Source organism: Macaca thibetana, chromosome 19 (genome assembly GCF_024542745.1).
Source record: "Macaca thibetana thibetana isolate TM-01 chromosome 19, ASM2454274v1, whole genome shotgun sequence".
In the NCBI taxonomy this organism is placed as follows: Eukaryota; Metazoa; Chordata; class Mammalia; order Primates; family Cercopithecidae; genus Macaca; species Macaca thibetana.
Genome location: NC_065596.1, coordinates 46,471,592 through 46,495,089, shown reverse-complemented (window position 1 = coordinate 46,495,089; position 23,498 = coordinate 46,471,592). Strand labels below are relative to the sequence as shown.

At 54.1% G+C, this 23,498-nt stretch overlaps 3 protein-coding genes across 5 annotated transcripts in view; 1 reads left to right on the top strand and 2 right to left on the bottom strand.

The window, feature by feature from the left end:
- The window catches only part of TMEM145 (transmembrane protein 145), a 74,442-nt gene that overhangs the window by 6,278 nt on the left and 44,666 nt on the right, over positions 1-23,498 (bottom strand). Inside the window, exons 2-13 of the mRNA XM_050768456.1 lie at positions 4,430-4,567; positions 3,580-3,654; positions 3,398-3,475; positions 3,228-3,314; positions 3,034-3,135; positions 2,850-2,934; positions 2,668-2,739; positions 2,487-2,555; positions 1,671-1,751; positions 1,492-1,570; positions 1,266-1,359; positions 348-520 (exon numbers count right to left, since the gene is read on the bottom strand). Coding sequence (XP_050624413.1) covers positions 348-520; positions 1,266-1,359; positions 1,492-1,570; positions 1,671-1,751; positions 2,487-2,555; positions 2,668-2,739; positions 2,850-2,934; positions 3,034-3,135; positions 3,228-3,314; positions 3,398-3,475; positions 3,580-3,654; positions 4,430-4,549 — 1,115 coding nt within the window. The 5' untranslated portion in view covers positions 4,550-4,567. The remainder of the gene's footprint in view (positions 1-347; positions 521-1,265; positions 1,360-1,491; positions 1,571-1,670; positions 1,752-2,486; positions 2,556-2,667; positions 2,740-2,849; positions 2,935-3,033; positions 3,136-3,227; positions 3,315-3,397; positions 3,476-3,579; positions 3,655-4,429; positions 4,568-23,498) is intronic.
- PAFAH1B3 (platelet activating factor acetylhydrolase 1b catalytic subunit 3) lies at positions 4,474-22,359 on the top strand. 3 transcript variants are annotated; one of them, XM_050768542.1, is made up of 7 exons: positions 4,474-4,478; positions 15,722-15,827; positions 16,186-16,279; positions 16,477-16,566; positions 18,192-18,308; positions 18,387-18,509; positions 22,032-22,359. In XM_050768542.1, the coding sequence occupies exons 2-7, from the start codon at positions 15,766-15,768 to the stop codon at positions 22,317-22,319; spliced, it is 774 nt and encodes a 257-aa protein (XP_050624499.1). In that variant the 5' UTR covers positions 4,474-4,478; positions 15,722-15,765; the 3' UTR covers positions 22,320-22,359. The 3 variants fall into 3 exon arrangements, with proteins under 3 accessions (XP_050624499.1, XP_050624500.1, XP_050624501.1); XM_050768543.1 differs by lacking the exon at positions 4,474-4,478 and having other exon boundaries at positions 15,724-15,827; positions 18,387-18,470; XM_050768544.1 differs by lacking the exons at positions 4,474-4,478; positions 15,722-15,827 and adding an exon at positions 15,845-16,074.
- On the bottom strand, positions 6,960-11,093 carry PRR19 (proline rich 19). Its single transcript, XM_050768520.1, has 3 exons — positions 10,897-11,093; positions 7,586-8,192; positions 6,960-7,501 (listed from the first exon to the last, which is right to left on the bottom strand). Exons 2-3 carry the CDS (start codon positions 8,184-8,186, stop codon positions 7,032-7,034), a joined length of 1,071 nt encoding a protein of 356 aa, XP_050624477.1. The 5' UTR covers positions 8,187-8,192; positions 10,897-11,093; the 3' UTR covers positions 6,960-7,031.

The following is a 23,498-nucleotide window of genomic DNA, read 5'->3' as shown; positions in this document are numbered from 1 at the left end:
CCATCCTGGCCTCTCAAAGTGCTGGGATTACAGGCATGAGCCACCGCACCCAGCCTACAATAGTTTTTATTGAACATTTACTATGTGCCAGACACGCGGCCCTCATGTAGTGGCCTATGCTTGCTCAAGATATCCCTTTGAGGAGATCCTGTTGTTTTATGGGTAAACCTGATGGACTTCTTGTGAAAGTAATTTTCCACAAAGTGAGTAAGTGTCAGATTCTGGGTGACAGCTGCCTGAGTGAAAAGCCCATCTTCCTCACTATGGAGGGTCTGAGATGGGAGGCAACCACTTCTGGGGAGCCCCGAGAGGGAGGCAGGGACAGGCTGGGGCCCACCAGTTCTCACCAGAGGGTATAGGCAGCAAAGAAGGGCACATAAAAAGGCTGCTTCTCAGGAAAGTGTCGCAGTGAGACGAGCACAGCATAGCAGAACCACACGTAGGCCGCCACCTGCAGTCCGATGAGCCCGTAGCCGGCCGGCGACTCATACGTGTACAGTACCTGGCCCGGGTCAAAAAACTGGACCCGCAGGAGAGGGTCCATCACAGCCTGGCCTCCTCCCCTCTATTAGGGTCCCCGGACCCCACCCTTGGGCACATGGGAACAGAGGTACTCCGTCAGAACAGAAGCAACAGGGGAGCCAGGCATGGAGACAGAAGCATATCGAGGTAGAGAAAGAGGGTGAAAAAGACAGGAAGAGAATAAATCAGTTACTGTGTGCTCAACACGGGGCTAAACACCTCTCATGTGTGAGTTTTTCCATCAGCATCAACTCAACAAGGTAGGTCTTATTATTGCTCCATTTCACAGAAGAGGAAACTGAGGCTAAGAGGGAAGCCCTTTGGTCAAAGCCATATAGAAGACAGAAAGCCTTAGAGGAGCCCCATGGGTTAGGTAAGATCCTCCCAATTTTCCAAGAAGAAAATGGGCCCAGAGACAGGGGTCGTCACCCAAGGTCAGGCAGCTAGGAAGTGGGAGAGCTGGTGTGGAATCCAGGTCTGTGTGACTCCTGAACTCTTAGTCACGATATTGAGCATAAATGTGACAGACAGTGAGAGACAGAGGGAGGAGAAAGAAAGCTGCTGCGGGATGGTGAAGAGAGGAGGAATCACTTAGACAGATGGGGAAGCAGAAAATCAAAGAGCGGGAGAGAGAGCGAGCCAGCAGGAGCGCAACGTGGGCAAGGGCGAGCAGACAGGTCAAGGGGGAGGCGGTGCCAAAAGCAGGGGAAGGCGGGGCCTGACCAGGGGCCAGTGGGACTCACTTCCGCCTCGTAGATGAGCAGCACCACATGAGTGAGCGTGTAGAGGGTCATGTAGACAGACAACTTCACGGAGCCCGCGTGGCTGATGCGGCCCCTGGCGGCAGGCCATGAGGGGAGACAGCAGGGTGGGGGCCGTCAGGGAGGAGGATGGGCCTACCCCCTCCCCCACCCTGCCCCTGTCCTGCTCCCCCGTCAGCCGCCCCACGAGCACGCCCTGCCCGGGCACCGTGTCACCGTGAATCCCTTCCCCAGGAGGATGAGCATCAGCAGGAAGATGAGGAAGCTGGAGGAGAAGAGCAGCTTGGCTGGGAGAAGGGAGGAGGGGGCGGCTCAGAGCCAGGCTCAGACCCGATGCCCGACCTGAACCCTGGGCTCCACCCTCTCCCCACCCAGCTTCATTCTCACCCAAGATCTTCACACTCTCGTTGCCAATGCCATCGGTGGCATACTGACCCCAGTAGATGCAGAAAAAGAGAAGGCTCAGAACTGGGGGGAGGATGGGCAGAGAAGAAAGGATAGAAAGCAGCTGTGGGGCATCACTGTCCTCTAGCACTGCCATCCAAGTGGTCTAAACCCCGCCTCCTCCCTCAGGACTCCAGACCTTCTACCCCCACTCACCTGCTAGGAGAATCTGAAGTACAGCCCCCAACCCTGCTCCCCCAGGACCCACGGATCCAGGCCCCCACCCCCTCCTCCCTTAGACCCAGGGGTCCAGGACCCCAACCCCTCCTCCCTCAGACCCAGGAGTCCAGGCCCCCAGCCCCTCCTCCTCCAGGACCCAGGGGTCCAGGCCTCCAGCTCCTCCTCCCTCAGACCCAGGAGTTTAGGCTCCCAGCCCCTCCTCCCCCAGACTCAGGAGTTCAGGCCTTTATACCCCCTCAAGGACCCAGGGGTGTCAGGTCCCACTCCCTCTTCCCCCAGGAACCAGGGGTTCAGGTTCCCAGCCCATCTTACCCCAGGAACCAGGGCTCCAGGCCCCGAGCCCCTTCTCCCTTGGACCCAGGAGTCCAGGCCACCAGCCCCTTCTCCCCCAGGACGCAGGAGTCCAGGCCCCCAGCCCCTTCTCCCTTGGACCCAGAAACCCAGGCCCCCAGCCCCTCCTCCCCCAGGATGCAGGAATCCAGGCCTCTAGCCCCTCCTCCCCCAGGACCCAGGAGTCCAGGTGTCTGGCCCCAGGTGTCTGCTCTTCCAGAACGCAGAAGTTGGGACACAGAACCTCACCCTCTACTCCTGCTGCGGCCATGAACATTTTATAAGTTGTGTGGAGCAACTGACGACCTTTCAGCAAATCTAGGAAGCAGAGTAGGGAAAGGCTGTCCACAGGCAGAAAGGGAGAGCAGCTCACCTCCCACAACCCTGCTCCCTTCTGTCTCTTCCCCAACACCCCATATGCCAGACTCACATCCAAAGTAACAAGAAAGGAAGAAGATGAGGATGAAGATGAGGAGGAAGGTCACATCTGTCTCCAGGATCCCTGCCAATTTGGTAGGAGGAGTAAGGTTCATTCAGGTGGATGTCCCCTCAGTGGGCACCCAGGTCTGGTGTCCCACAGAGAGCCTGGTTTCCGGGTCCCCACGTGCTCACCAAACTCGTCAGCGGAGAAGTGTCGTGTCCAGAAGGACTTGCCATTGGTGAGGACCATCTCATACTCTAGCTGCAATCCATCACCCTGTAGGGAGTATGGAGGCCTAAGAGGGGTCCTGGGCAAGTTGGGAGCTGGCAGAAAGGCGAAAAGAAGGTAGCCCAGGTGGCCACCCCAGCACCTTACCCCACACTTGCTGAGCGCAATATACCACCACCTTTCACGCACTGAGCGGAAGCTGCGGCCACTGGAGCAGCTCAGGTAGCGGGTTCCCTCCTCTGATACCACCTGGAGACAAGCAAGAAGACTGAAGCCTGCCCTTGATGCCCGCAAGGCACCATCCTTCAGCACCTGCCCACTGCCCCAGGCTGGGCCTGTACCTGACAGCCGGACCAGGCATACTGGGTGGTGAGGTTGATGACCTGGTTGTTCTCTGGCCGGATCACTGACTCCTTGGCCAGGCAGTCCTAGGGAAGGCAGGGACAGGGTCACTCCCTCAGCCAGCCACGACCTTCTCCCCTCTCCCCCATGCCCTTTTCACAGCCCTCACCTTGTCCCCTGCCTTGTACACGGCTGGCCACTGGGATGGGTCGTCAAAATAGAGGAGGATGTTCTGACAGCACTTGGCCTGCAGACCACAGATGTTGCGGGCGAGGAGCTGGGGCAGCCTGTGCCTTTGGAGGCCAAGGGAAGTACCCAGCCTCAGTATGGCTAGTGTTGGGGGAGACTCACCTCAGGGTAGCGGAAACGGAAGTCCAGTCGGCCGTAATCCGAGAGGAAACAAAATCTTGTCAGGAACACCCAGTCCTGAAAAAGGGGCCCAGTCTGATCCTCTGCTGAGAGTCCTTCAAGAACTCTTTACTCCATAGACCCCCAACTTTTCTTCCCTACCCCTCAGGTACCTGGCTTCCCAAGTACTAGAAGGAGACCAGGTCACCTCCAAAATCCTTCCCTGATCCCATTACTGTGGGTCCAGGATTCCTGCCGCCCTGATTTTCTCCCTCCATTGCCCCCCCAAGTTTCCTCCCCTCCATTCAAACACTCCTCCCTGCATTTCCTGGGAGGCCCCAGAAAGACCTTAGGGGCCAGATGCCCATCCTGGCCACCTCGTGTCCTGGCCAATATCTGACCCCGTTCTCCCAATATCCACACTCCCCTGCACCCCACCCCGTGCTCCCAAAAACCATCCCGCGCGGGGGAATCTTCCAAACGGCCCCCTCCCGGTCCTGAGCGGGAGTGTGGCAGTGAGCTCCGGGCTCTCTGCTGAGTGAAAAGTGCTGTCCCTTCAGCACCACCTCTGCACCACCCCCCTTCCCAAACTCTGACTCTCCCAACCTGCTCTCCCTCCCCGCCCAGCTCTGACCTCAACATCCCTCCTACAACCCCCAGGTCTGGCCACGACCCCACGGCTCCTCTTAGCCTCGACTCTGGCCCAGTCCCCCATTGCTCTCGGCCCCATTCCCCCGAGGCTCCCTGAGTCCGCCGGGAGAGGCGGCAGGGGGCGGGGCGGTACCCGCTCCCCTCGCCTCCCTTGCGTCCCCCGGGGGCCGGCGGGCGGCAGAGGAGGGATCGGCGTGCTCACCTCCTTGGAGCTGAGGTTGCCCCGCACGTACTTGGCCCGGGCGCGGGGGGGCAGTGACAGCAGCAGGAGCAGCAGAGGCGGCAGCAGGCGGCGCAGCGCGGGCGCGCGCTGGGGCTCCATTCCGCCCGCTCCAGCCCCGACTCCGCTCCGGCTCCCGCTCCGGCCCGGCGACGGAGGCGAGAGCGCGCGGGCCGGCCAGAGCGCGCCCCCGATTAAAGGGGCCGCCGGGCGCCGCGCTCCCCGCCCCCTCCTACAAGAGGGCCCTACCTGACTCCTATCTTCAACGCGTGGGAGGGGGACGTTCATCCTCTGTCACCCCGCCTCAGCCCTCCCCTCCTGGAGTCCCGTAGATACCTATGGTTTCCCGTGTCCTAAACTGAACTCATATCTTCCAAAGCCATGCCTCCTCCAGACTGCCTTCTCTGGATCCCCCCCTGTCACCCAGGCTGGAGTGCAGTGGTGCGACCTCGGCTCACTGCAACCTCCACCTCCCAGGTTCAAGCGATTCTCCTGCCTCAGCCTCCTGAGTAGCTGGGATTACAGGCGCCCACCACCATACCCGGCTGATTTTTTCGTATTTTTTATAGAGATGGGGTTTCACCATGTTGGCCAGGCTGGTTTCAAACTCCTAACCTCAAGTGATCTGCTCACCTCGGCCTCCCAAAGTGCTAGGATTACAGGCGTAAGCCACCGCGCCTGGCCAACAAGTCTTTGATTGCCCATCACCACCTCTATTGCAACCACCCCCAGCTGTGTCCGTCCTGGAGTTGCCAGCATTCTAGATCTGATGCACCCTTCGAAGTGCCCACGGAGGCACAGAGAGGGCAAGCCACTTGTTACACTCCATGGTAGTGGTGGAGCCCTCAGTATAACCACCGTACCCCTCTGCCTGACCATGACCTGTCACTGCTTACCACGTTGTGAAACTGGGTTGCTGTGAGAGACAGAGGTGGTAGTGTGAGATAGCCAAAAGCGTGTTTCAGATCCAAGTTGAAATAACTTGCTTGGGTATTCAAATCCCAGCCTGGCCCCTACTTTGTCATTTGTCCACCATAAGACCTGGGCCAAGTCATGCAGCCCTGTGATCTCTCAGCCCAGTCCCCTCTATGCGGGTATCAACCCTGTGGTTTCCCAGTGGACAACAGCAAGCCCTAGAAAGGCTTTTCAGAGTACAAGCCACGCCCTTCACCTTGATTTTCCTGATCAGACTCCAACAAATATTTCTAGCTTTATCCTTCTCCACTGCAGAAAACTGGGGGCTGCTCAAAATATCATTTTTTAAAAATTTTCTAAGCCAAGGGGCCAAGCCGGAAATATAAGTGAAACATTTTTAATGGAGAGCATGGATCCCAAAAAGAGGGGGCCTCTGCTACTTGGCCAGTTGTGCCAGGAAGGATTGTAGTTCTGCTGCCAGATCCCTTTTTTTTTCTTTCTTTCTTTCTGAGAGAAGCCAGAAATGCAATTTAAAAAAAAAAAAAAAAAAGCAAACTGCCTGGTTTGTAACAGTAGGCAATTGATTCAAACATTTAAAACATATCGTGGGTGAAATTTTAAAAAGCCTGTGGACCAGATTCAGCCCTGATCTGTCACTCCTGCCCTGAGCCTGCACATACACTGTTCCCTGTGCTCACACACCAGGAGGCATTCAAGGGCAGGCCCAGATGTGCCTTACTCTAGGTCCCAGTGTGGCCTAGGGATTTGCTGAGTGAAAATGGCCCTACATCTGCTATGCACCCTCCTCCAGGACTTGCATATGCTGTTCCCCTTGCCTGAAATGTTCTTTTCCATAAGTACCAAGTTTCCACCAACTTTGAAAACTACAGGGTTGGCAGGGCACGGTGGCTCATGCCTGTAATTGCAGCACTTTGGGAGACCAAGGTGGGTGGATTACTTGAGATCAGGAGTTCGAGACCAGCCTGGCCAACATGGCGAAACTCTGTCTCTACTAAAAATACAAAAATTAGCCATGTATGGTGGCGCTACACCTGTAATCTCAGCTCCTCGGGAGGCTGAGGCAGGAGAATCGCTTGGACCTGGGTAGCGGAGGTTGCAGTGAGCCAAGATTGTGCCATTGCACTCTAACCTGGAGAAGAAAATGAGACTCTGTCTCCAAAAAAAAAAAGAAAGAAAAGATACAGCTCTTCTATGAAGAATTCCCTCCTCACTAGGGCAGTCATCACTCCCTCCTTGGACTGCCCCAGCCCCTGCACCTCTCTTGCTCTCCTAGACACAACCATTGGAGCTGGGGTTGTGTGTGCCCACCACCAAACTGGGAGCCTCATGAGGACAAGGCCTTTGTCTCACTCACTCTGGGGCCCCAGCATCACCAGAGCTCAGGGTCAGGTATACAGTTAGCCACAGTGGGCATATGTGTTGGACTAATTGAAGTCCCAATTTTCCCCACTATGCTGGCTCCTCAGGCCCTATGAAGGTAACAAGACACAGTACCATCCCCTCCATCTTGAACCTAGAACTCAGAGCTAAGGAAAGCTGCTCTCCTGGGTCAGCAACTCACTGAAAATCAAGAGGGCCATGAAAAGTACTTTATTGAGGTCACTGGGAATACAAGATATCTGTCCCTAGCCCTAGCCTCAGCCCCTCCTCAGTACAGTCTCATGGGTGGAAAAGACCAGGCTTCCGGACTGCTCTGGGCCACTACCCAGGAGAGGCTGGGCGGTGGGGAAGCGGGGCAGGGGCTCCAGTCCAGGACAGAGGTTCGGGGCAACAGGGGTGATGAAGGCTGAGGCAGGGGCTGAGGGAGGCCAACCCCCCAGGGCCGAGGAGGGGGTGGCGTGGCTACCAGCCAGATGCTTTTTAGCAAGTCAAACGCTGTTGGAGGACCCCAGGCTGTTCCAGATGGCGAAGACAGTGAGGGAAAGTATGGTGGCCAGGGACCTCTTGGTGGTGCCATACTCCCCCTGTGCGCAGTGGGCATGCTGGAGGTGTAGGGCATGGGGAAGGTGAACTCCTTTGTCCCTTGTTGCTTCCTTTGCCTCCCCTCCTCTGGGACTTGATCAGGGCTATTGATCCAGAAGGGTGTCATCTTTCTCTCAGAGACCCCAGGCTTGGCCCCTGGCACAGAGAAAGAAGCATAGAGGCCAGCTGAGCTAGAGTCGACAAAGGGAAGGGGAGTACAGGGGCAGGAACGAGGCTCACCTGGCAAGGGTGGCTGGCAGCCCCGAAGCACCAGTGCAAGGTCAGGCACACAACCATGACAGGCCTGCAAGGTACGCACGATGGCATCCCTGGCATCCTGAATCAGGTTCCTCCGGGGGAAGGCCTGTGGCAAACTCAGCTGACACGGCAGCTCTGCCAGCAGCTGCCCCACGCCAGGCAACTCTGGGGAACTGGGTGGGCCTGGGCCCGAACCTCCAGGCGTCTGGTTCTCTTTGTCCCTGGATTGTGGGGCTATTTCCTGGGCCCTGCCTGGGCTTGGGGAGGGCTTGGCGGGGAGTGTGGGGCTGCCTGGCACCAGTGTCCCACTGCTAAGCAGCCTTGCAACATCTAGGGATTTCACCTCGTGATTGAAGAGACCCCGATGCTCCCGGCTCAGCCGGCCCTGGGTTATGACCACGAGCTTGGAGGCAGTAGGGACCACAGGTGGATCCCAAATGGCCACAGGAGGATCGTGATGGGCTAATGGCCGGCGGCTGCCCACCAGGGCCTTGTTACGTTCTCGCCTAGTCTTCCGACGGCGGACACGACCAGGTTTCTCAGGCTGCTGAAAAGGTTGGGAGACTGGTCCCCGGGTATCCATGGTGTCCTGGAATATAAAGATAGAGTGGCCATCAGCATGCAGATAAGTCAAGGGGAGTAGCAAAGTGAATAGGGAGGGCCAGGCGCGGTGGCACATGCCTGTAATACCAACACTGGGGTAGGCCGAGGTGGGTGGATCACTTGAGGTCAGGAGTTCAAGACCAGCCTAGCCAACATGGCAAAACCCTGTCTTTACTAAAAATACAAAAATTGGCCAGGCGCAGTGGCTCACACTTGTAATCCTAGTACTTTGGGAGGCTGAGGCAGGTGGATCAACTGAGGTCAGGAGTTCGAGACCAGCCTGGCCATGGTGAAACCCTGTCTCTACTAAAAATAGAAAAATTAGCCAGATTGGCGTGAACCCGGGAGGCGGAGCTTGCAGTGAGCTGAGATCCGGCCACTGCACTCCAGCCTGGGCGACAGAGCGAGACTCCGTCTCAAAAAAAAAAAAAAAAAAAAATTAGCCAGACATGGTGGCACGCACCTGTAATTCCAGCTACTCAGGAGGCTGAGGCAGGAGAATCACTTGAACCCAGGAGGCGGAGGTTGCAGTGAGTTGAGATCATGCCACTGTACTCCAGCCTTGGCGACAGAGCGAGACTCTGTCTCAAAAAAAAAAAAAAAAGGCTGGGCGCGGTGGCTCAAGCCTGTAATCCCAGCACTTTGGGAGGCCAAGACGGGTGGATCACGAGGTCAGGAGATCGAGACCATCCTGGCTAACACGGTGAAACCCCGTCTCTACTAAAAAAAATACAAAAAAAAACTAGCCAGGCGAGGTGGCGGGTGCCTGTAGTCCCAGCTACTACGGGAGGCTGAGGCAGGAGAATGGCGTAAACCCGGGAGGCGGAGCTTGCAGTGAGCTGAGATCCGGCCACTGCACTCCAGCCTGGGCGACAGAGCGAGACTCCGTCTCAAAAAAAAAAAAAAAAAAAAAAAAAAAATATATATATATATATATATAGCTTGGTGTGGTGGTGCACACCTGTAATCTCAGCTACTCAGGAGGCTGAAGCAGGAGGCTGAGGCAGAAGAATCACTTGAAACCAGAAGGCAGAGGTTGCAGTGAGTCAAGATTGTGCCACTGCACTTCAGTCTGGGCAACAAAGTGAGACTCCATCTCAAAAACAAAACAAAACAAAACAAAAAAACAAGTGAATAGGGAGATGTTTTGGGGTGAGGTGGGAATACTATTTAGGGTGACCAGATGAGGCCAGGCACGGTGGCTCACATCTGTAATCCTAGCACTTTGGGAGGCTGAGGCGGGAGTATCGCTTGAGGCCAGGAGTTCAAGACCAACCTGAGCAGCAAAGCGAGACCCTCGTCTCTACAGAAAATAAAAATAAAATTAGCTGGACGATGCCAGGTGCGGTGGCTCATGCCTGTAATCCCAGTACTTTGGGAGGCCGAGGCAAGCAGATCACCTGAGACCATGAGTTCGAGACCAGCCTGGCCAACATGTCGAAACCTCGTCTCTACTAAAACACAAAAATTAGCTGCATGTGATGGTGCGTGCCTGTAATCCCAGCTACTCGGGAGGCTGAGGCAGGAGAATCGCTTTAACCCAGGAGATGGAGGTTGCAGTGAGCTGAGATTGTGTCACTGCACGATAAACCTGGGCAACAGAGTGAGACTCTGTCTCAAAAAAAAAAGAAAAAGAAAAAGAAAAAAATTTGCTGGGATTCCATGGCCCACACCTGTAGTCCCAGCTACTAGGGAAACTGAGGTGGGAGGATCCCTTGAGCCCAGGAGTTGGAGGTTACACTGAGGTATGATTGCACCACTGTGCCCCAGCCTAGGCAAGAGAGTGAGACCTTGTCTCTCAAAAGAGAGAGAGAAGATGAGAGAAAATAAGTGAGCAGAGAGAGATTGGAAAAGGTTTGGTCAGATAAGGAATCACAGGGGTAGGATGAAGTCGAAGGAATCACTGCTAATGGGAAGAGAAGCCAGGAAATAGAGAAAGACTATTAGGAACAGGGACATGGGGAAACAGTTAAAAGATGGAGGGTGGGGACCAGGCGCAGTGGCTCACGCCTGTAGTCCCAACACTTTGGGAGGCCAAGGTGGGTGGATCATTTGAGGTCAGGAGTTGGAGACCAGCCTGGCCATCATGTGAAACTCCGCCTCTACTAAAAATACAAAAATTAGCCGGGCGTTGTGGTGAATGCCTGTAATCTCACCTACTCAGGAGGCTGAGGCAGGAGAATCACTTGAAATCGGGAGGCGGAGGTTGCAGTGAGCCGAGATCGCGCCACTGCACTCCAGCCTGGCGGACACAACAAGACTCAGTCTCAAAAAAAAGAAAGAAAGAATAAAAAAAAGGATGGAGGGTGGCGAACGGGTCATGAGATTGGAGGGATCTGGGGTACCAGAAAGGGATTCTGGACGGAGAAATCCAGGGGTATACGAGGTACAGGGGAATACATAAAGTGGAAAGAGATGGTAGACTAAAAGAAACAGGAGAGGGAGAGCGGCAAGAGAAGTCCAGCGAGCCTGAGAAAACCTCGAGAGAACAGAAAGGGAGACAGAGGCGCAATCAGGGACAGGGCCTGATCACAAAGGAAGGGCCTAGGGTAGGAGAGGAAGCATGGTGGCCAGCCGTGGTAGGGCAGGGGTCGCAGAGTGAAGGAAGTGGGGTATGGTTGGTAGGAGCTGGGTAGGGGAAGTGCACGTCTCCTGCCCCAACGAACCCCGGCCCTTCCCACTTCACGTACCTGTGGGGCGCAATGGCTTCTTTTCCGCGGTGACCCCAGCTCTCAAAGCCACCTGGCTCTGTTCCGGGCCTCGGGCACCCCTACACGCATGCGCGTGCCCTTTCCATGCCCTTTGGCTTCGTAGCTCTGAGAGGACGGAAACCCAGAGGCGCGTGCCAGAGAAGTGCCGGTTACAGCCCCGCCCCTACCAGCCTCAATTTCAGAACTCTCCCTTTCTTGGTCTTAGCACCTCCCATCCACCAATTGGCTGTGAGGTTCACTAGGTCCGCCCCCTTCTTGAATGCTGATTGGTTCCGATAGCTATCGGCGGTCTTTAGGGGGCTGGTTGAGACCAGGCGTGCCAAGCGGAAGAAGGGTCATGGTAGCCCCCATGCACAGCAGTCCCCCAAGCAGCCACAGACATATTCCCTAGAAAACTTATATAGTTGGCCGGGCGTGGTGGGTCACGCCTGTAATCCCAGCACTTTGGGAGGCAGAGGCTGGTGGCTGGCTTGAGCCCAAGAGTTCAAGACCACCCTGGACAACATAGGGAGACCCTGACTACAAAAAATAAATTAGTGTTGGGCGCGGTGGCTCACGCCTGTAATCCCAGCACTTTGGGAGGCCAAGACGGGCAGATCACGAGGTCAGGAGATCGAGACCATCCTGGCTAACACGGTGAAAGCCCGTCTCCACCAAAAATACAAAAACTTAGCCAGGCATGGTGGCGGGCGCCTGTAGTCCCAGCTACTCGGGAGGCTGAGGCAGGAGAATGGCGTGAACCCGGGAGACAGAGCTTGCAGTGAGCCGAGATCGCACCACAGCACTCCAGCCTGGGCAACAGAGCAAGACTCCATCTCTAAATAAATAAATAAATAAATAAATAAGCTGGGCGCAGTGGCGCGTGCCTGTGTGCCCAGCTACTTGGGAGGCTGATGCAGGAGGATCGCTTAAGACTAGGAGGTGGAGGCAGCAGTGAGCCATGATCAGACCCCTGCACTCCAGCCTGAGGGAAAGGGCAAGACTCCCTAAAAGAGAAAAAATTAGGCCGGGTGCGATGGCTCACGACTATATATCCAGCGACTCAGGAGGCTGGGGCAGGAGAATTGCTTGAATCTGGGAAGTGGAGGTTGCAGTGAGCTGAGATAGCACCACCGCACTCTAGACTGGGCAACAGAATAAGAGTCCATCTCAAAAAAAAGTTAGTATAGTGTTGTGATTCATAGCTAGGCTTGGTTTAAATGCCCAAAGTAGCACAATTGGGCTGTGTGACCTTGGAAACGTTTGTAACTGGTCAGACTTAGTTTTCTGACCTGTAAAATGGGATTGGTAATAAAACTAGCTTCCTCATTTGGTTGCTAGAAGGATAAACTAGACCAATATGTCTAACTTGAAATGGGCCTGGTGAATGAAGAATGCCTGGAAGCTTTGTTTCTCACCAAGTTTTGCTTCAGGAACTGCTCCAATTTATCTGTCTACACTTGTCCCCTCAGACTTTACTTAAAAATTTTTTTTTCTCAGCTGGGCACAGTGGCTCACGCCTGTAATCCCAGCACTTCGGGAGGCCAAGGTGGGTAGATCATGAGGTCAGGAGATCGAGACCATCCTGGCTAACACAGTGAAACCTCATCTCTACTAAAAATACAAAAAATTAGCCGGGTGTGGTGGCACACGCCTGTAGTCCCACATACTTGGGAGGCTGAGGCAGGAGAATCACTTGAATCCGGGAGGCAGAGGTTGCAGTGAGCCGAGATCACGCCATTGCACTCCAGCCTGGGCGACAGAGCGAGACTCTACCTCAAAAAAAAGAAAAAAAAATTATCTCTCTTTTTTTGCTTTTTTTTTTTTTTGAGACAGAGTCTTGCTCTGTTGCCCAGGCTGGAGTGCAGTGGCACTCTCGGCTCACTGTAAGCTCCGTCTCCTGGGTTCACACCCTTCTCCTGGCTCAGCCTCCCCAGTAGCTGGGACTACAGAGGCCCACCACCACGACTGGCTAATTTTTTTGTTTTTTTAGTAGAGACGGGGTTTCACCATGTTAGCCAGGATGGTCTCGATCTCCTGACCTCGTGATCTGCCCGTCTTGGCCTCCCAAAGTGCTGGGATTACAGGCGTGAGCCACCGTGCCCGGCCAAAAATTTCTCTCTTATTATACCACTGACTTGAAGGCATAATTATGACTTCTTTTCTTTTCTTTTTGAGATGGAATTTCAATCTGTCACCCAGGCTGGAGTGCAGTGGCACAATCTCGACTGATTGCAACCTCCACCCTCCACCTCCCGGGTTCAAGCTATTCTCCTGCCTCAGCCTCCCAGGTAACTGGGACTACAGGCATAGACCACCATGCCCAGCTAATCTTCATTTTTTTTTTGAGACGGAGTCTCGTGCTCTGTCTCCTAGGCTGGAGTACAGTGGCACAATCTCAGCTCTCAGCTCACTGCAAGCTCTGCCTCCCGGGTTCACGCCATTCCCCTGCCTCAGCCTTGCGTAAGCTGGGACTAGAGGTGCATGCCACCACGCCTGGCTAATTTTTTGTATTTTTAGTAGAGACGGGGTTTCGCCATGTTAGCCAGGATGGTCTCAAACTCCTGACCTCGTGATCCGCCTGCCTCGGCCTCCCAAAGTGCTGAGATTACAGACGTGAGCCACCGCGCCTGGCCTAATCTTTGTATTTTTTAATAGAGATGGGGTTTTGCTATGTTGGTCAGGCTGGTCTCGAACTCCTGACCTCAAGTGATCCGCCCACTTCAGCCTCCCAAAGTACCAGGATTACAGGAGTGAGCCACTGTGCCTGGCTGATTATGACTTCTTTTTTGGAGACAGGGACTCACTCTGTCACCCAACCTGGAGTGCAGTGACACAATCATGGCCCACTGCTGCCTCATCTCCCGGGCTCAAGCAATCCTCCCACCTCAGCCTCCCAACCTCCCAAGTAACTGGGACTACAGGCACTTACCTTTTTTTTTTTTTTTCTTGAGACAGGGTCTCACCTGGCTCCTTCAGACTTTGTTTGTTTATGTAATTAAGACAGAGTCTCGCAGTGTCACCCAAGCTGGGCCGCTGTATCGCCCTGGCTGGGCTGCAGTAGCACCATCTCAGCTCACTGCAACCTCTGCCTCCCAGACTCAAGCGATTATCCTGCCTCAGCCTCCCAAGTAGGTGGGACTACAGGTGTGTGCCACCATGCCCAGCTAATTTTTTTTTTTTTTTTAGTAGAGATGGGGTTTCGCCATATTGACCAGGCTGGTTGACCTCAAATGATCTGCCCATGTCAGCCTCCCAAAGTGCTGGAATTACAGGCATGAGCCTCCATGCCGGTCTCCCTCACACTTTAAAATCAAGCTATTCCACGATATTCCCCCTGCCTAAAAAGAAAGTGATTACCTGTGTCATTTCTTTCTGCTTGCCCAGCCTTCATTATCTTTCAGACCCAGCTGAGATACTACTCCTAGGAAACCCATAGTCCTCAGAGTCCTTCTCCTCTTCCTCCCCAGAGGTTCCTGTCTCAGACACAACTTTGACACCCGTACACCTTTGTATCTGGATCTGTCTCCCTGAATACACTGGAACAAGGTCAGGAGCTCACCCACTCATTTCCTATTCATTCAGCAAGTACTTGTGGAACAACCACTGTGTGCCCAACCCGTTCCAGGGAAGTGGATTGAAAAAGAACATAAACACAATGAATAACACTCATCTCTGTCTCAGTATCAATCCACCTCGAAGGAATAAATACATGGGAAGGTCCCACCTGGAGTGGGGCTACAAGAACATGACCAGGACGTTTAGCGGGGAGTGAGACCCCCACCTGGTCCCAGAGAAGAGGGAGATCTGAGAAGACACTGAGGTCTGAGATTAATTTGGGGCGGCTTTCGGGGAGAGGCGCGACCCTAGGTGGCCTTGGTTGTGGATGTAGGTTTCAGAGCTCAGACACACCCAGTTGGCCTGTGGGTTTAGAGAGGGGTGTAGAGGCTGCAGATCTGCAAGATGATCTGCCGGAGGGACGCCAGACTGGACCTGAGCCCTGGAGGCGTCTCTAATTTCCTTTCTCTTTCTGCACCTTCTTCTACCCTCCACGCAGGTCCACGCAGGTCCTATGGTGTCTTGAATGCAAATATACGTAGTTTATATGTTACGCCGCGCGCGCGCGCACACACGGTGTTTTGAGTAGGGGTCCTGTGATGTCTTGAATGCAAAGATATGTGCTTTAGATTTTTTTTTTTTTTTTTTTTTTGAGATGGAGTCTCGCTCTGTCGCCCAGGCTGGCGTGCAGTGGCGCGATCTCGGCTCACTGCAAGCTCCGCCTCCCGGGTTCACGCCATTCTCCTGCCTCAGCCTCCCGTAGTAGCTGGGACTACAGGCGCCCGCCACCAAGCCGGGCTAATTTTTTGTATTTTTAGTAGAGACGGGGTTTCACCGTGTTAGCCAGGATGGTCTCGATCTCCTGATCTCGTGATCCGCCCGCCTCGGCCTCCCAAAGTGCTGGGATTACAGATTACAGGCTTGAGCCACCGCGCCCGGCCGTACTTTAGATTTTAACACACACACACACACACACACACACACACACACACACACACACACACAGTGTTTTGAGTAGGGGAAGCCCACGAGCAGATAGGCTCACTAAAGCCCTGGCGCTGCCTTAGAGTGGCTCCTTAGAACGGAGCCTCGAATTTTTACGTTTTGTCATCTTCCTTTTCTGTCCCCCACATCAGTAGAAAATGGGAGCGTCCCCTCCTAGCCAGGTGCATTCGAGCCACCCCTTCAAGGGAATCCAAGAATGGACTCGTCCACTCTCTCCCCTCCCCCACCACGTGAATGGGCCCCCCGCCCCTCCGCCCCCCCGCAACAGTAGGTGGTCCCTTCCGCACATTTGGCTCTGTGCAGCAAATGGTTTCTTCCCATTTGCTAGAAAGACGGCTAGATCTTCCCGCCCACTCTCGACTCTTCAGGTAGTTCGCCCCTCCCCGTGGCCGGTGGGTGGTTTCTCCCTCCTCCCCGCCTCGGGAGCTGGATGGTCTAGCCTCTCCCTCCCCCCACCCCGTGCCGGGTGCGCGGCCTGGGAGTCCGCCGCCCGAGCGGGAAGCGCCGGGCGAGCCCACTGCGCGGCCATCGTGGGGGAAGCGAAGGTTCCTGATTCCGAAGGTTTCTGTCCCTGGAGAGGAGGCGGCGCCCTGTATCGGCCTTCGTCCTCCGCGGGTGTGCTATCGTTGGGACGGTCCTTTGTTGCCTCGAGGGGGAGGAGTGGGCGTGGCGGAGCCAGCTCGGTCTGGAACACTCCCGGGCCGACCCGACTCGCTCATCCTGCAGGAGCTGTGGCGCCAAGATGAGCCGAGAGGAGAACCCAGCCAGCAAGCCCACGCCGGTGCAGGACGTACAGGGCGACGGGCGCTGGATGTCCCTGGTGAGCGTTCCCACCTGGGATATTGAGGAGTCCTGGGGGCGGGGGGCGGGGGTGGCTCAGGAGAACGGCTGGTTCGTGCCACTCTCACTACCTGATTGGGAAACTGAGAGCAGTTGGGGAGGCGCTGCCTAAGGGAGCAGGGCGGGGTGGGCCCAGGAGCGTGCGTGCCATTGACTCCCTCTCGCGCGCTCCCGCAGCACCATCGGTTCGTGGCTGACAGCAAAGATAAAGAACCCGAAGTCGTCTTCATCGGGGACTCCTTGGTCCAGCTAATGCACCAGTGCGAGGTGAGGGCAGTCCCTCTCTCCCTGCCCCATCCAGCCCTGTGCCCATGCTGACACATCTGGACCAGAACCCCGGCCAGGTGGGGTATTATGGGAGTACCCGGATTGGCCTGAGGCAGCCTGAGGCTCCGAGAATCTTGGTGTAAGGTGCAACATTCTATTGAGAAGGAATTGTATGCCTTGGTTTTATCAGATTGGATTTGTGTATAATGTACTAAGACCTAAAATAAGGTTTTCCTGCCATAGGCTTGCCTAAAGTGAGGCTCTTTCTTGTTTGCTTTAAGCAGTGTGAAGCCCTGATGGGTTTACACAAAGCTATAGTCACTTTACAGGAAGTGAAGGTCAACTCTAATGGCACTCCACAAAAAGGACTCAATCATAATAATATCTTTCCACGAAGCATGTCCAACTGTAATGGCTTTCATCAAAATAAGTTTCAACTGTAATACCGTTGGTTCAATGCATGGCTCATACAGACTGGATTTTCATAGTGAGTCTTGCTTCTGTGGGGCTTGGTTTATTTTGTTTGTTGGTTGGTTGGTTTTTGAGACAGGGTCTTGCTCTGTCACACAGGCTGGCTTGCAGTGGTATGATCTCTGTTCACTTCAACCTCTGCCTCCTGGGCTCAAGCGATCCTCCCACCTAAGCCTCCTGAGTAGCTGGGACTACCGGTGTCCACCACCATGCACCCGGCTAATTTTTGTAGAGATAGGCTTTTGCCCTGTTGCGCGGGTTGGTCTTGAACTCCTGGGCTCAAGCAGTCCACCCACCTCAGCATGAGCCACAGAGCCTGGGGCTTGGTTTAAAGTGAGAGACTCTAGGCCAGGTGTGGTGGCTCACACCTGTAATCCCAGCACTTTGGGAGGCCGAGGCAGGCGGATGACCTGAGGTCAGGAGTTCGAGACCAGCCTGGCCAACATGGCGAAACCCCGTCTTTACTAACAATACAAAAATTAGCTGGGCACGGTGACACATACCTATAGTCCCAGGTACTTGGGAGGCTGAGGCAGGAGAATCGCTAGAACCCAGAGGCAGAGATTGCAATGAGCTGAGATCACACTACTGCACTCCAGCCTGGGCGACAAGAGTGAAACTCCGTCTCAAAAAATAAATAGGCTGGGCACTGTGGCTCATGCCTGTAATCCCAACACTTTGGGAGGCTGAGGTGGGTGGATCACCTGAGGTCAGGAGTTCGAGACCAGCCTGGCCCACATGGTGAAACCCCCATCTCTACTAAAAAATACAAAAAGTTAGCCGGGCATGGTGGCATACGCCTATAGTCTCAGCTACTCGGGAGGCTGAGACATGAGAATCGCTTGAACTAGGGAGGCGGAGGTTGCAGTGAGCCGAGATAGTGCCACTGCACTCCAGCGTGCATGACAGAGTAAGACTCTGTCTCAAAAATAAAATAACTCTGTCTCAAAAATAAAATGAAAAATAAATAAATAAAAGTTAATAGGTTTCTATAAAGTGAGGTTCAGCCATGCTGGAGTTTTGCTCCAGGTGAAATTTTAAGACTGCTTCCATGAAGTAAGATTCTTCCATAATGGCATTCGGTTAACACCTGGACAGAGGGGGATGGTCCATGGGGACAGTGCCCTTGTGCCCATACCATTTCTTGCCCACAGATCTGGCGGGAGCTCTTTTCTCCTCTGCATGCACTTAACTTTGGCATCGGTGGTGATGGCACACAGCATGTACTGTGGCGGCTGGAGAATGGGGAGCTGGAACACATCCGGCCCAAGGTGAGCGGGGCTTGGGTGGGGCTCTAAAACATGTTTTGGCTGCCCCCTCACCGCTGCTTCATGTCTCTTTTCCCACAGATTGTGGTGGTCTGGGTGGGCACCAACAACCACGGACACACAGCAGAGCAGGTGACTGGTGGCATCAAGGCCATTGTGCAACTGGTGAATGAGCGGCAGCCCCAGGCCCGGGTTGTGGTGCTGGTGAGAGGCTGGGAGGGTGGGAAAGGAAGAATGGCAGTGGTCTGGGACCCCCTCAGATACAGCCACAGTTGGCACGGTTCTGGGCAACTTGACATAGAGCAGTGGCTTTCAGGCAGAATCTCACATTGGAGCTTGCTGCACCCTTCAGAGTGGCTATGGTTGCAAATGTGCTCAGAGACCAGTTAGCCTTTTTTGCCCAGGGATGGCTTGAGACTTTGGGGGTATTGAAAAACTAAAAAACGGTTGGGCACGGTGGCTCGTGCCTGTAATCCGAACACTTTGGGAGGCCAAGGTGGGAGGATAACCTGAGGTCAGGAGTTTGAGACCAGCCTGGCCAACGTGGCAAAACCCTGTCTCTACTAAAAATACAAAAATTAGCTGGGCATGCTGGCATGCGCCTGTAATCCCAGTTACTTGGGAGGCTAAGGCAGGAGAATCACTTGAACCTGGGAGGCGGAGGTTACAGTGAGCCGAGATCACGCCATTGCATTCCAGCCTGGGCAACAGAGCGAGACTCCGTCTCAAAAACAAAAAGAAGGCCGAGGCGGGTGGATCACGAGGTCAGGAGATCGAGACCATCCTGGCTAACACGGTGAAACCCCATCTCTACTAAAAATACAAAAAATTAGCTGGGTGCGGTGGCGGGTGCCTGTAGTCCCAGCTACTCAGGAGGCTGAGGCAGGAGAATGGTGTGAACCTGAGAGGCGGAGCTAGCAGTAAGTGGAGATCATGCCACTGCACTCTAGCTTGGGCGACAGAGAGAAACTGTCTCGAAAAAAGAAAAATTCAAAAATGGTTGGGCATGGTGGCTCCTGCCTGTAATCCCAGCACTTTGAGAAGCTGAAGTGGGAGGATCGCTTGAGCCCAGGAGTTCAAGACCAGCCTGGGATGTAGCAAGACATTGTCTCTACTAAAAATTGTTAAAAATTAGCTGGGCGTGGCTGGGCGCAGTGGCTCATGCCTGTAATCCCAGAACTTTGGGAGGCCGAGGCGGCCGGATCATGAGGTCAGGAGATCGAGACCATCCTGGCTAACATGGTGAAACCCTGTTTCTACTAAAACATACAAAAAACTAGCCAGGCGAGGTGGCACACGCCTGTAGTCCCACATACTTGGGAGGCTGAGGCAGCAGAATGGAGTGAACCCGGGAGGCGGAGCTTGCTGTGAGCTGAGATCGCGCCACTGCACTCCAGCCTGTGCGACAGAGCAAGACTCCGTCTCAAAAAGAAAAAAAAAATTAGTTGGGCATGGACTGGGCGCAGTGGCTCATGCCTGTACTCCTAGCACTTTGGGAGGCTAAGGTGGGCGGATCACCTGGGGTCGGAAGTTCAAGACCAGCCTGACCAAATGTGGAGAAATCCCACTAAAAATACAAAATTAGCCGGGCGTGGTGGCACATGCTTGTAATGCCAACTACTCGGGAGGCTAAGGCAGGAGAATCGCTTGAACCCAGGAGGCGGAGGTTGGGGTGAGCCAAGATCGCACTATTGCACTCCAGCCTGGGCAACGAGTGAAACTCTGTCTCAAAAAAAAAAAAAAAAAAAAAAAAGGCCAGGTGCGATGGCTCACTCCTGTAATCCTACCACTTTGGGAGGCCGAGGCGGGCAGATCACAAGGTCAGGAGATCGAGACCATCCTGGCTAACACAGTGAAACCCCGTCTCTACTAAAAATACAAAAAGTTAGCTGGGTGTGGTGGTGGGCACCTGTAGTCCCACCTACTCGGGAGGCTGAGGCAGAAGAATGGCATGAACCCGGGAGGCGGAGCTTGCAGTGAGCCCAGATCGCGCCACTGCATCCAGCCTGGGCAACAGAGCCAGACTCCGTCTCAAAAAAAAGAAAAAAGAAAAAAAGAAAAATAGCTGACTATGATGGTGTGCAAAACCTGTAACCCCAGCTACTTGGGAGGCTAAAGGGGAAGGATCACTTGAGCCCAGGAATTCAAGGTAACAGTGAGTTGTGATCATGCTACCGCACTCCAGCCTGGGTGACAGAGACCCTGTCTCACCAGAAAACAAAAGAAAAATCCTCAAAAAACCTTGAATAGGCCAAAAGTTGTCAGGCATTCCTGGGGTAAATCTAGGCTTCATCACTTGTGGGTAGCTAAGACATTTCCTCTTCTGAAGGGGGATTGATCCCTTGCCATGAGCCATGATGTTGATATCTTTTATTTATTTATTTTTTTTGAGACAGAGTCTTGCCCTGTTGCCCAGGCCAGAGTGCAGTGGCACAATCTGGGCTCACTGCAACCTTCTCCTCCTGGGTTCAAGCGATTCTTCTGCCTCAGCCTCCAGAGTAGCTGGGACTGCAGATGTGCACCACCACGCCTGGTTAATTTTTGTATTTTTATTTTATTTATTTATTTATTTATTTTTTTGAGACAGAGTCTCGCTCTGTTGCCCAGGCTGGAGTGCAGTGAAGCGATCTCAGCTCGCTGCAAGCTCTGTCTCCCAGGTTCACGCCATTCTCCTGCCTTAGCCTCCTGAGTAGCTGGGACTACAGGCACGTGCCACCACACCCAGCTGGGTTTTTTTTTTTGTATTTTTTTAATAGAGATGGGGTTTCACTGTGTTAGTCAGGATAGTCTAGATCTCCTGACCTTGTGATCCACCCACCTTGGCCTCCCAAAGTGCTGGGATTACAGGAGTGAGCCACTGCACCTGGCCTAATTTTTGTATTTTTAGTAGAGATGGGGTTTCACTACGTTGGCCGGGCTGGTCTTGAACTCCTGACCTCAAGTGATCCACCCACCTCAGCCTCCCAAAGTGCTGGGATTACAGGAGTGAGCAACCGTGCCTCACGTATTTATTTATTTATTTATTTTTATTTATAAAGAACAGATTTATTTCTTACATTTCTGGAGGCTGGGAAGTTTAGGATCAAGGGGTCAACATCTGACAGGGGCCTTCTTTCTCAGTCATCCCATGGTGGAAAAAAGGTCAAGAGAGGGGAAGAGAGAGAGAGACAGACAGAGACAGTACAAGAGAGCCATTTATTTATTTTTTGAGACAGGATCTGGCTCTGTTGCCCAGGCTGGAGTGCGGGTGGCATGATCTAAGCTCACCGCAACCTCTGCTTCCAGGGCTCAAGTGATCCTCCCATCTCAGCGTCCCAAGTGGCTGGGACTACAGGCACACGCCATCATGTCCCGCTAATTTGTGTGTATTTTTGTTAGAGATGGGGTTTCACCATGTTGCCCAGGTTGGTCTCGAACTCCTGGGCTCAAGCGACCCATCCAGCTCTGTCTTGCGTCATGCTGGGATTACAGGCGTGAGCCACTGCACCTGGCCAACGTCAACGTTTTTCTAAGTGATACTTGGGAAGAGGCTAAAACCCAGAAGTCTCTTGCTAAATGAGAGCTAGGATGTGATATTTAGGAACTACCCTCCTGCCCTCCCCACTTGCCCATCCCTAGTGTTTTCTGCAGCTGGAAACTTCATGGTGTTGGGTGAAGGACAGGTTGGCATAGAGAACAGGATACCCAAATGCTTGTTTCCTTACTACACCTCGTGTTCCTGCTCAGGGTCTGCTTCCGCGAGGCCAGCATCCCAACCCACTTCGGGAGAAGAACCGACGCGTGAATGAGCTGGTACGGGCAGCACTGGCTGGCCATCCTCGGGCCCACTTCCTAGATGCCGACCCTGGCTTTGTGCACTCAGATGGCACCATCAGCCACCATGACATGTATGATTACCTACATCTGAGCCGCCTGGGCTACACACCTGTTTGCCGGGCTCTGCACTCCCTGCTTCTACGTCTGCTGGCCCAAGACCAGGGCCAAGGTGCTCCCCTGCTGGAGCCCGCACCCTAAACATCCTGCTGCCTTCCCACAACATTAAACTCTCCTTCCTTGGTGAGCTGTTTCCTGCTTTATGGTCAAACCTGTCTGGGTATCTGGGTACCACCACTAGTCCTTATCCTGATCTGTGACCCTGCAGTTCTGCAAGGTTTTTTGTGTAAGACAGGGTCTCTCTCCATCACCCAGGCTAAAGTACAGTGGTGAGACCACAGCTCACTGCAACCTCAACCTCCCAGGCTCAAGTGATCCACCCACCTCAGCCTCCTGAATAGCTGGGACTATAAGCCTGTGCCACTATGTCCAGCTTGTTGTATTTTTTGTAGAGAAGTGGTTTTGCCATGTTGCCCAGCCTGGTCTGACTCCTGAGCTCAAGCAATCCACCCACCTTGGCCTCCCAGGGTGCAGGCATTACAGACATGAGCCACCATGCCTGACTGTGGTTCTATTTCTGCCCAGGGGAGGCATCACTGATCCATCAAGGCACTGTGATTCTTGAGGTTAGGTTAATTTCCACTATCACAATAGTGTGCTTCAGGCAGGCGCTACCAATCAGTAAACACTAGGTAAGACCGGCTTGCCAGCACTATCCTACAAGACCAAGATCAAGCAAGAATTCGGGGAACACAGTGACCCAGTACAGTCAAGCCCAGCGTACCCTGTCCATCTCTGCATATGCTGTTGCCCTGGCTGGAACTTCCAGGTGCTCCAGCTCTAGCTTAGATGCCGCTTCTGTGGAGATGTCCTGATCCTCCCACTGCTAGTTGTCATCCCTCCACACATGGTGTGGGTATCTGTCACCTCGGGTGGGCACTGTGTCCACATGCTGAGCAGGAGGGGTGTCACTCAGGGGAGGGGTCAAGCCCAGTTGCAGTGCTGGCCCAGGCCACATGGGGGTAGCAGGGGTCACAGGACAAGAGTACTCCAGGTAGACTAGGCTCCCTCCCACCCACTACCACCTCTGGGCTAAGACCTCTTGGGGCCTGTTTCCTGAGGACGAATGACCCCAGAGCCAGTGAGGCTAAACCATCAGGTGGCATCTTGCCTCAGGCCTTCCCCAAACTCATGCAGTCCAATGGCTGAGAACGGGGCCAGCAGGCATTGAGACTCCCTGGGCTCCTAAACTGGAGAGGGGCCATCTGTTCCACAGCAAGTCAGCGACCTGGCCTGTGGGGTTCCTCTGATGTTGGGGGC